Source organism: Anser brachyrhynchus (genome assembly GCF_964034855.1).
Source record: "Anser brachyrhynchus genome assembly, chromosome: 22".
NCBI lineage: Eukaryota > Metazoa > Chordata > Aves > Anseriformes > Anatidae > Anser > Anser brachyrhynchus.
In genome coordinates, this window is record NC_137715.1 from 4,163,150 (window position 1) to 4,174,436 (window position 11,287).

An 11,287-nucleotide genomic window follows, 5' to 3' on the forward strand; every position below is an offset into this window, starting at 1 on the left:
CTGAAGCGCATGGGAAGGACGATGTTCCGCTGCTTGGACCCAGGGAGAGCCCTCCAAGGGTCTCACCTAGGATCCTATCAACTCTAAGGCAATTTGGGTAGGTGTTTGGAGAGTCTGGTGATGAGATGTTTGTGATCAGTAAGTGACAAATAGAAACATATGGGGTGGAAAGAAAAAACAAACAAGGTGAATAAAAATAATCAAACACCGTCCCTGGCTGGTGCTTTGCTGCTTCTAGTGGCGTGTGCAAGGTGTTTGAGCCTTGTGACGGCAGAAAATCACTGGGGAGAGTTCATGCTGTCTGCAGCAAATGCCAAAGCACTGCGAGGTGAAATGCTTCAAAGGAAGAACCTCTTCCCAAGGCTGGCCACGGGCCTGCTGACATAAAACTGCCACAGATCTCCAAAGCTCTGCTCCCTGCGGAAAGGAATACAAATGCTTCCAAGATAAGAATCGGGTGCTTCCTTCAGCTCCGCTCGTTTACCGCAAAGTGGTAATGACTGCTAGGGAATGATTTATAATCTTTTCTTTTGAAACAGGTTTTCGGAATAGAAACTTGTCTCAGGTGGCTAAAGATGGCCTTTATTGTTCAGCTCTGAAAGAACTCTTGCAGGGTTAACAGATGAGGCCAGCACAAAAGCTTCAGCAGAGTTCTTTGATAGCACGGTAATCTCATAGCTGTGCACACGAGGTTCAGCTATGTTGACAGTTAATTACTGCTAGCTTCATATCTATTTTATTAATACTAGAGTCTCTTGTAAAACCACTGAAGCTTCTGACTGGATGGTGTATAGCATCATCTCTTTGAATCAACTGTAATATATCTGAAAACATTTTGACATAAACATTAAAAATTAGCATTAAAAAAAACCATAAAATTAGCCTCAGTAAATAAAAATAAACAGGACTTTTAGAACTGGTAGCCTTTATATTTTGTCGTTCCTTTGGTGAGTGTCTACATTCATTCAGGAATTCACATTTGCAGAGGGGCAGCCCCTGAGTTAGTCCCACCTACCTCTGGGCAGCAGCTGGAGTTGCCCGAGCAGGTCCATGACTTGGAAACTGCCAGCCCAGTGTTGTGGAAAGCCACAGAGAAACCGAGGGCTAGTGACAGAGGACACACAAACCAAATTAGAGCATCTGCTATGTTGGCGTCCGGCTAGGTAGCTGAATGGTCCACAAAGTCTATGACTGCAAGGAGGGTGCTTCTCTTCCTGTAGCTAGGAGGGGCAGCGCAGACATAAAGGGCTGCAGCACACGTTTTCGGTTTTATACAGATCTCCCCGGTCCCTGCAGACAGCTTGCACTGGCCTTGCATGGGAGGAAAGTCTTGCAGCTCTGTGGAAAACCCGCCAGCCCTTCCCCGAGCTAGGCGGGTGAGAGATTTATTGCGAGTCAGGCACGGGAAGCATCGTCAGACATCCCCAGGTAGCTGCCTTCCCTTCCGCGAGGAGAATAAAGCCCGTGTGGATTTCTGGGAGAAATAATTGCAGGTCAGAGGTTTTGCTCCCAGGCAGACTTTCCCTGAGAGCCTCTTGGCACCGAGGGTTCAGGGGTCAGGGGCTTTGATGTCGGGAGCGAAGCGCTCCTTCCCAAAGCACCGAGGGCTCGGGACAAGCAGATGGTTTGATGTGGAAGCTGCCTAAAGTAAAATGCTCTCGCAGGTGGCTTGTGCCTTACAGCCCCACAGCCAGCACGAGAACTGCGTCCGAGCTGTAATTCTGGGTGCCGAGTGAGGTCCCATTGACTTGCTTTTAAGTGAATTAGGATGCGATGAGCTACTGTTAGCAGCTTCAATGACAGGGAAGATTTATTACCCTTCTTTCTGATTTTTGTTTATGTTGGTAGCCAAGAGCCCAGAAGTTTTCATCCCCAGAGAAGCTGCTTCTGCAGCTTGCAAGCTTCCAGACCCCAGCGGGGAGGCGGCAGCGGGACGATGTGTGGTGTGGAGCTGCTTTAAGAGCTCACAAGGAAATGAGTAGCCAAACTCTTGCCCTCTGGTGTTCTCTGTGCCTGCAGAGGGGAGCAGATGTCGAGGGTAGCACTGGAGTTACCCCCAAAAGCAGCTTCCTCGGTGCTGCAAAGAGCTCGAGCTAAACCAGTGAACCCAGTCAGGAGCTTAAGCAGAAGCACCAGGGTTTAAGAGGAGCCAGAGACATTTTTCTACTGTTATATGATAAACCGTAGCAGCTTCTCAATTGTGCAACGGCAAATTTTTATTTTATTTTTACTTATTTTCTGTAACGTGAATAGTGACGTTGGTAACCTATTTTTAACACCAGTTTGTAACCCGAATAACACCACTTGTCAAATCACACCTGAGCTTATTGCTGCTGGAGTACTTGGGGTCTGGCCTGTCTGCAAGGTGTCCTATGGAAACATCACATATGGACAGTCCATTTGGGTGGAAAATGGGTAATATTCCCTTTCTGTGAAGATCTGAAGATTATATCATAGATATAGCCCCCAGAGAGAAAAAGTACGCTCTTAATTATTTTACCTTATTATTTACCATTAGTTTGCATTAAAAGCAAGCATCATCAAGTCCAACTCCAGTTTTCCTACTAGATACAGTGATTCTCAGTTCTTTGAAAAGAATCCAGCTTCTGTTACAACAGAAACATTCTTATTAATCTACTTTGAGGTCTTTGTCAAGCGGGACAACCATGGTTTACTTTACAAGTATACCATGCAGATATGCAGCTTTATACCCAGCATATCTGCAGATCATGCTAAAGCCCAACAGCAGTTCAGAGCAAGGTGAAGGAAGATAGTACAACAGTGTGCCACAGCTGCAAGCTGTGATAATCTTTCAAATATTTAAGCACAAATTGTGGTATTCTCAATAGCCATTATATGGTATGCCAGTGTAAAAGTCTGTTTAAAATATGGCAAAATTGCATTGGAACACATTAAACGAGAAGACAAAAGAAATGGCAGCAGATGCTATGCTTTTCTAAAACTTCATAATTTGAGGTATTACATGTTTTGGCTGGAAGGGGGGGAATTTCAAGTGGAAGTGGTGTTCAGATATTGGGTGGTGCCATGGCAATTTGTGATCCTGTCCTGGAAAGCTGCTTTTACCTTCTATTTACACAAGAAATAGGGGCAGCTGGCTGTGTCAGTTTTAGTGGCTTTCAAGATCTCTAGTAAAGTGTTCTGGGGTCGGTCAAACCCCTTCAAAGGTGGAGGTGATCAAACGCGGATTAAAACCGGAATGGAAGTACAGAAAAGACACAAGAAGTTGGCATGTTTAGAAGAGCACAGCTACTTTTCATTTGTATGACATATCTGATCGGTTGCGAACATTAACAAAGAAAAATCACAAAAATAAGCTATTCATAGAAAGTTTGCAAAAAGGGCTAAGTTGGTCACATAACTGTAAATTTCATAAACAAATATTGATTTAGAAGTCTAAGTAGTTAAGTGTAAATCCACACAATACCTGGATTAACAGATGTATTTGTATGTAGTTTAAATATAGACGTATGCATGTTTATTCTGAGGAAAGCTTTGTCTCCAATGGAAAATGAAACAAGAATTTGTAGATAGTAAACTTGGCTAAATCACTCTGCAGAACATTTTCTGCTCCTCCTGACAATCCTGGATTCACAAGGAAAACTGGGTATCCAGAGAGATTTCCCAAATGCAAAAGAAATGCAGCACTAAGGAGCAGTTTTCCTTCATTTAAACAGACGTGAATGTGGAAAATAAAATAATGAAAGCTATCGCATTCAGAGAACCTGCTGTGATAGCTGGTAATGGCTGCTTTGAAAAAACATTTCAGACTTAAATCTGGGAATATCTGGGATATCTAGGAATTTGATTTCAGGATTTACAGTAAGCTTGGAAGAAACGTCCCTCTGCAAATCGCTACCGTCAGCAAGGCACCTGTCCTCTCGGGCTGTGAATGGGAAGCCAGCTCTCCTCAGGCTGGTCAGCAGAATTGTGTATATAGTTCTGGTCCCAAACCAGAACCGGTTTTAGTTCTGGTTTCAGTTCATCAAAGCACTCATTTCTCTTAGAGGAAGGTACAGGGAGAACAGAATGTGCCTTGCCAAGTCCAAGTGCAGAATGAGTAGAAGTGGCCAGGGAGAGGCTGGATGACAACACAGTTGCACTGTCACCAGCTGGACCCTTTCTTTCTGCCTGATAGCCTGTATTTTCTAAGTGTTCGAGAGCCTAAGCAACATTACTCCTGCTTTATATACAGTGGTTCTTAGCTTTTATTCTGAAGGTAGACCCGTGGCAGCGAGGCATGTCCGGAGAGCTAGATTCATTCAGATGAAAATCAAAGTCCTGCTCTCCCTCGGCTTTTTCCCCCCGTGCCCTTTGATTGCCTCTGCCAGCTACAGCATCGTACTCCTTTCGAAGGCTCAGCACCACGGGTTTTGCAGGCGGGGCCGTGGCACGGTGCCGTAGCTGACCCGTGGCAGTGTCGTGCCTGCTCTCTGTCCAGTTCCTCTCCCCGTGCTCCTCTCGCTGCTGCAGGTGCTAGTCAGAGCTGGGGGAGGCAGCGGAGTCCATGTCCTCCGTGTCGTGTTCATGGGGGGACACAGGCTGCCCCCCCTTAACGCGTTTCCACTTCATTCTTCTGTTTTGAAACCATACTTTGACCTGGGTGATGAAAAGGAGATGATGAATTATGACCTCGGGCTGAGCTGTCTAAGCAGACCTATGCGTATATATCAACAGACGTGTTTCGTGAAATGCTGGAAGAAAAATTGGAAGGAACCTCACAAGTTTAAGTGCTCTCCCTCTAACGAAGGCAGGAACAGTTCTCTCTAAGCTGTTCCAGGAGGATGTTACTGAGACCAACAGAGGTAGCACAAGTGCTTTGCCTGGCATCTTTGTCAGCTATACATGCCAATCCAATGCGTACAGTGCGCCTTTTAACATCCACCCCAGCCAGTCTAATCCTTCAGGAATTGCAATCATCTTCACTTAATTGAGCAATTCCTCTACACCAAGCTTGATAAGGAAACCCTGACTGAGATCCCAGTGAGAGGAGAGAAATATCTGCCTCCGCTAAACTTTGCATTCTTGTCTTCCCTCATCACCTTGAAATACCACCTGACCCAGGAAGGACACATATCAAATGTGCCATCCCAATTATGTCCTGGTAATTAGAGTCTAAGGTGATATCCGTATTCCATCTGTAGGCCTCGATATAGCATGTACCAAGGGGTGGTGGTAAACAACAGCTCAGTAGGTGTCAGTTATTCCCAAATGTCATCATTTTTTTTTTTTTAGTTTAGAGACACAGAATTACATGTATTAAGTACTTAGAGAATTTTTTAACACGTGTTTCAAAAGACCATGGAAGTTTTGTATTAAAATACCTCTGTGCCATTGCATTATACCCACTCGAGTAACCAGTCTGCTTCATAGCTTTAGGGAGAAGGTGTGGGGGAGGAAGAAAAGGTGGGGAGGAAGGGGTTGGGGAAGTACTTGTCTTTCGGTGAGGTCCAGGTTCACAGCTATCTCGTATCTCCTGAGCCTTGTCAAGTAGTTGTGGTGGGCGAATTCAGCCTCCAGCTCCCGTAGCTGCTCCTTTGTGAAAGCCGTCCTTTCCTTCCGCGACTTGCTGCTGCTTTCTGCCTTGTTGCTCGAGTTCTGGTTTTCTAAGGGGCAAGCACACAGAATTTGCAGTTACCTTGACCCGTGCGAGCACGTGCATTGCAGAGATCGGGTGTAAAAGCGTGCGTTGTGCCCCCTGAGCTCAGCACGGTGTTGTCAGCCGTTGGTTTAAGGGGTGAAGGTGGGACGGAGAGCATCGCTCAAAGCACAGGCTGGGTCAGCAAGGCCTGTAGTGAGCAGCCACGGGATGGGAGCTCTCATCGCATCTACGCAGCGCCATCAATAATTTCCTTCCCCACCTCTTTTGCTCCATACGCCCGTGTTATCACTCCCCGAGTTTTGGCTTTGCAGACTGCCAAGCAACTGGCAGCAGAGGTAGCACTTCGTGCAGGATGGGCGCTGTGCAGTGAGTGCACGGTGACCTCCTGTGGTGCAAGGGGTAGGGTGAAGCTGCTGAGGAAGCACCCTGGGCTAGCACAAGGCCTGGGAACACGGGGAGGGGAGAATGTGGGAAAAAGAGCAACGCCAGAGAGCCGGCGTCCATGCGAGGTGCTTCAGGCACTCATCTGCTTCAAGTCCGTGCTGAACAACCGCCAGAAGGAGAGCTGGCACCTGTGTGACTGGCTTCAGAACCATCCCTGTGGTTAGGAGCTGTACTTCTGAAGCTAAATTTCAAGCCATAGCCAAAGGGATGCTGCACCAATTATGCCAAAAAGTGAACGCAAACTGACTTCGCCTGAAATGGCGGCAGTCTTTTTTAGTTATTATTATTATGATGTTCTCCTGTTTTTTAAAGAAATGCTTGTGAAGAATCTCCATGCAGCACAAGGAAAAATACTCTTGCTGTGTGAGCAAAGCCAAAGCTGTGCCAGTCTTTCAGGCAGTTGGTGTTACAAGTTCCTGGCCTCTTCTCCCTCCTCTTTTGCTCCTGCAATTGGCTACACTCCCCAAACTGAACGAGTTAGTAACGTTTCTGTTACGTTGGGTGCTAATTACTTAATTCTTGTGTGTAATTAGTGTACAATGAAGTTTCACATGTCCTAGCATTACCATACATCCTGGCGCATACAGTTTCTACACAGAAATGGTATACAAAGCAGTAGCAATGAGCGTGAAATGAGCATCTTCTAGGTGTCCTTTTCCTTGCTGAAAAAATCTCCTGTGTGGCTGAAGGCTTTGTGATTTATCTGATCTTAGCTCTGCCCACGAGGAACAGAGAAATTGAATATAGCTCACGTTAGTGACGATGTGCACAGGAGCAGCGCACCACGTGCTGCAGCTGTACTGCCCTCCATTTCAAGGCAATTAGTCCTGTTTGCATAGAATCATAAAATGGTTTGGGTTGGAAGGCACCTTAAAGACCATCTAATTCCAACCCCCCTGCCATGGGCAGGGACATCAGCATCGTCCTGGCTCCCGATCCTCTTGGTTCCAATCTCTCACCAAACACCAGCCTCACTGCATTCCCCAAAACAAATGGGGCTTTGGGGAGGGCAGTGGTGATGCAGGAGTTGAAGCACGGATCCCATGCTGGATACACATGGGAGTTCACCACTTGCCCCTCTGCAAAGGGCATCCTCTCTAAGGGTGTCACTGCTCTTCATCTCTAATTAATTATATGAATCATTTTAAATAGCTAAGTGTCTCTGGGACCAGAGCAGGCTCTGCCCCACATGGCATTGCAAAGAGACATAAGGTAGAGAGTCCTATGGCTGGCTGGTAAAAAGTGCTTTTGAGGAAGGCACAAGGACTCTGCACTGTGCATGTGCAGAATTTGGGCACCAGAGATGGTGTTTGTATCACTCGCAGTAGCTTAAACATGGAAGCATGGGACTGACTAACGCCTGTAACACAGGATGCTGCCTGCTTGGTAGTGCTTGTGGTGATCCACAGCCCTGAGCAAGGCACGTGGTGTTTGTTGTCCTGCAAACTCTTGCCAGCGCGTGCAATTTTTTCCTTAGTAGAAGAAAGTGTAATAAAAATCTGAAGCATCTGCACAACGTTACTTTTCCCCCATACTAAAGACTTTGAGGGTATATTTATTGGAAGTGGTTAAATCAAGCGGTAAGATGGATTTTGCTGTCATGGAACATAAAATTCTGAAAGCTCTCAGGAACGTTGGCCAAGTGAAGTGACTTCATGAATAGCTGATTCGTTTGGCAGCTGATGATAAAGTAACCAGCAGTTACTTCAGTGAGCACCTCCTGGAAGGATGCTCGGCAGAGGGTGCACACAGGGGGCTGGGACAGATGAAGTTCTGCCCCCAGATCCCTTTACATTGCCTGGGGACCTGCCTGTGCTCTCCTTTTCTGTCTTCCTCAAGTTTTCAGCTGCTACCTGCTGCTGTTTGCTCTTACGTACTGCTTTTTACACCTCCATGACTGTAAACGGGAATTGCAAGCCTAGAAAACCCTCTTTAGTCAGTGGCATGAGGGAGAAAGAATGGCAGGCCGGAATTCAGCTCTGATCTACACATTCTCACCTTTTTTTTCCTCCCCCAGAATTCTTCAGTCAAGGGCTGAAAGTCAACAACATACATCTATTTGTGGTTAAGGGAGTTAGTCATTATGCACCACTTTCTGATTAACGTTCTGTATTATTTCATTCCCATAATAATAAAGGCGTCTGAATTACTACCATATTCTATGTTATTATATATAATATATATATAATTATACTAAGACCTGTTTCTTGCTGCCTTATTCTTCAGCTTATGTGGTGAGAAGGTTGGGATATCCAAACTATCTGCAACTAGTCATTCTAAAAAACATTTAGCATGAAAAAAAACAGAGTGTTTTTTTAGACCCAACTTTCACCTGAAAACTAGTTCACTTCTGAAGTGACTCTTCCTAAGGTTTTAATTCTTATCTTTTGGTTTTAAAGATCAATTTAGAGCTTTGGAGTTTCCTTACTGATTGACTTATGTTTTTTACTTTGTAGTGTAAGATAGATGTATTAAACCCAGAGTCATTATAAAGCCTTCTAGCCTCTTTAATGCTGTAATTACAAAGACATTTCTATAAATTATTTGCTAGGTTGTACAGTATTGAATACTTGGAGCCCTCTGCAAGAAAAAGATTTGTGAATGCTAATAGCTGTGGCTTGTGGCAGGGCTGCAGGGGCAGCTGTGAAAGCTCACCCTAGGCTATTTGCTGTCTTCAGGCCATTTGCTGAGCCTGGGAAGTCGGGACCGAATATAGCATCTAAATAATTAAAGCTTGTAGAGGAAGGGAAGGGGGTGTGTGCGTTCATATATGCATGCTTGTAGTAGATGCCACTGTTGCTATTGCCACAACAAAGCTGTTCTCTAACGGTCCTGAATCTATCCCTGCTTCAAAGAGTGTTTTAAGGATTGACAAGCTTTTTTATTATTTTTACATCAAATGAATGTCTCTCTGTGTCTCAGTTCTCTAACCGTAAAATAGGGATGCTGGAAAATATTCCCTGCTTCATAATAATGCTGTGGGGAAAAGCATGCTGGTTTGTAAATGAATACTATAGCAAATGAATGTGTATAAACGTCACATTTTTGAACAACTTCCTTAGGAGAAAACAACTTTATGCATATTTCGCATGTCTGGATTTGAAATAGCAGCAATTCAGAGGTTATTGAATATGGTACTGTAGAAAGAAAGTGTTTTGCTAGCTAGGATGACGCAATGAAAACCATCTACATTGTTTTCCACATGGTTAGACGTTGCACGGATGGGCAAACTTTTGGTATCTCCTCTTTTGCAGTAAAATCATTCAATATTCAGTGAGGCCAAACAGAATTTGTATCTAAAGGGAGACTTTGATGCGTCTCATACTATGAACTGAGATGTCAAAACCCTGGTACTGTATTTCCAGGGAGCCCAGGCAGCTGAAGAAGAGGGATCTTTGCCCTTCGACTCCCGTTCTCGCACACTTGGGCACATGGCAGGTATCCAAGAAGTAACTCCACGACCTAGGACTCTGAGCTCAGTGTCCACGCACCTTGTGATTCCTGCTTAGTTACAGCAAATTTGCCATGTGCTGGTGCATAAAACACCTCGGTCAGTTAACAAGACCTGCAGGAGTGAAACAAACACCGGAGGTCATCAAGGAACAAGGAACTTCATTTCGATGATGTTACTGTGTGGGTTCCCTAGGCAAGAATTGCAAAATGCTTTCTTCATCAGCTTTAGTTCTAATCTTGTAGGTGCTCTCATGCTACAGCCCGTACCATCCCACATCCCTGCTTTCACGCCACCTACCTGAGTTTTCCTTTTTTCTTTTGGATGTCTTTTTCTCTGTCTCGATCGCAGCGCTTACCGGCGCCTCATACTCTTCATTCATGCCCATCGCCGCACTCACGAGGTTTGGGCTGCCGCCTTCTGACTCCCCAGAAGCCAAAGCCAGTCCTGGATTCAGCCGTCTTCGGGCTTCGCTTGCCGCTTGGTGCCAGTCGGGGTGGTGGAAAGAAGGGTGCTGCTCCTCGGGCGGGAAGCTCTGCGGAGCCGTCACCAGGCAGGACGCTGAGAAATCAGAGTAGGCAGCAAAATCTGACTTTTGATGGAAGGAGAAGGGTGCCGGCGGGTAGTGGCTCAGCCCCGCGGCTGTGGGGACGTCCGCACGGGTGCTCCGCAGGCACCCCCAGAGCGGGGCTGGAGCCTGGGGACCGCGCATGCAGCTGCTGATGGTGGGATCCATTCGCCTCCAGCGCCGTCCACGCTCCGGTGCTCGGGGCCGGTTGCAGCTCAGGCTTCGCGATCGGAAGAGGGGAAATTTTCCAACGTTACGGGACAGATTTCCTCTCTAAACAACAGTTTGTTTGTGGCTTTGGGGCTGTTGCAGACTTGTTATTTTGGGAACTCTTCTAAAAGTCTTCATTGTCCCGACTGGAAAAGAGTAACCAGATCTAGGCAGTGATTGCCCTGAATTATTTCCCAAGGCCTGAAGCTTGCTTCCTTGTGAAGTGCTGGACATGAGTGAAACACTTTTTAAATACCGTGCTGGGGAGAGAGTGACAAGTTTGTGAAGTGAAATGTGAGAGAGGGGAGGGAGGGGTTAACGTACACACACCCGCTCCCTCCAACCAAAGCAAAGCAGGCACCTATTAATCATCCGAAACCTTATATGCACATCTAATGGGATTTGCAGATGGAGACTTTTAAAGAAACAATGTCTGTATTTTTTTTTTGAAGAAAAAAAAAAAAAGGAAAGAGCAGCACACGCACACACACACACACATACAAAGAGGCTTTAATGTTTCCCTGTAACGCTATGAAGTTATTTTTATTGCACTGTTAACAAAATTCCCCAGGTCTTGCATTTGGAAAAAACCCTAATACAGGATTCAACAGATGCCAAATTTCAAGAACTAAAGTGGGAAATAAAAGTAAGAAAGTACTTCATTGATTGTAAATGATTTAAGGCCCAATCATTAGTTTTAAGAAAGTATTGAGTCTGGCTTGTACACGTGCACATTTTGGAGGGATTTCTTTTGTTGTTAGCTTTATAACCCTTGTATTTGCTGATAGTCAGAGCTTGCTGTCACTGGCAGTTATTCTTTCTGCATTCTACTTTCCAGGGAATTTTCAGTATGCCACTCCTTCCTCCAAGGAAATCTCCTGCTTTTATGCCAATGCGAGACATGTTTTTCATCTTTTGTTGAAAGTTTTATAGTTTTTCCTAACAGAAAGCAGATTCTTAGATCCTAGAGCCATCGCAGTTGGAAGGGCATTAG

The 11,287-nt window shown here is 45.5% G+C and overlaps 1 protein-coding gene across 1 annotated transcript; it reads right to left on the minus strand.

The window, feature by feature from the left end:
• Nucleotides 1–1,639: 1,639 nt before the first annotated feature.
• MEOX1 (mesenchyme homeobox 1) lies at nt 1,640–10,800 on the minus strand. Its single transcript, XM_080564822.1, has 3 exons — nt 9,816–10,800; nt 5,452–5,624; nt 1,640–4,617 (listed from the first exon to the last, which is right to left on the minus strand). The coding sequence occupies exons 1-3, from the start codon at nt 10,249–10,251 to the stop codon at nt 4,495–4,497; spliced, it is 732 nt and encodes a 243-aa protein (XP_080420948.1). The 5' UTR covers nt 10,252–10,800; the 3' UTR covers nt 1,640–4,494.
• Nucleotides 10,801–11,287: the final 487 nt, after the last annotated feature.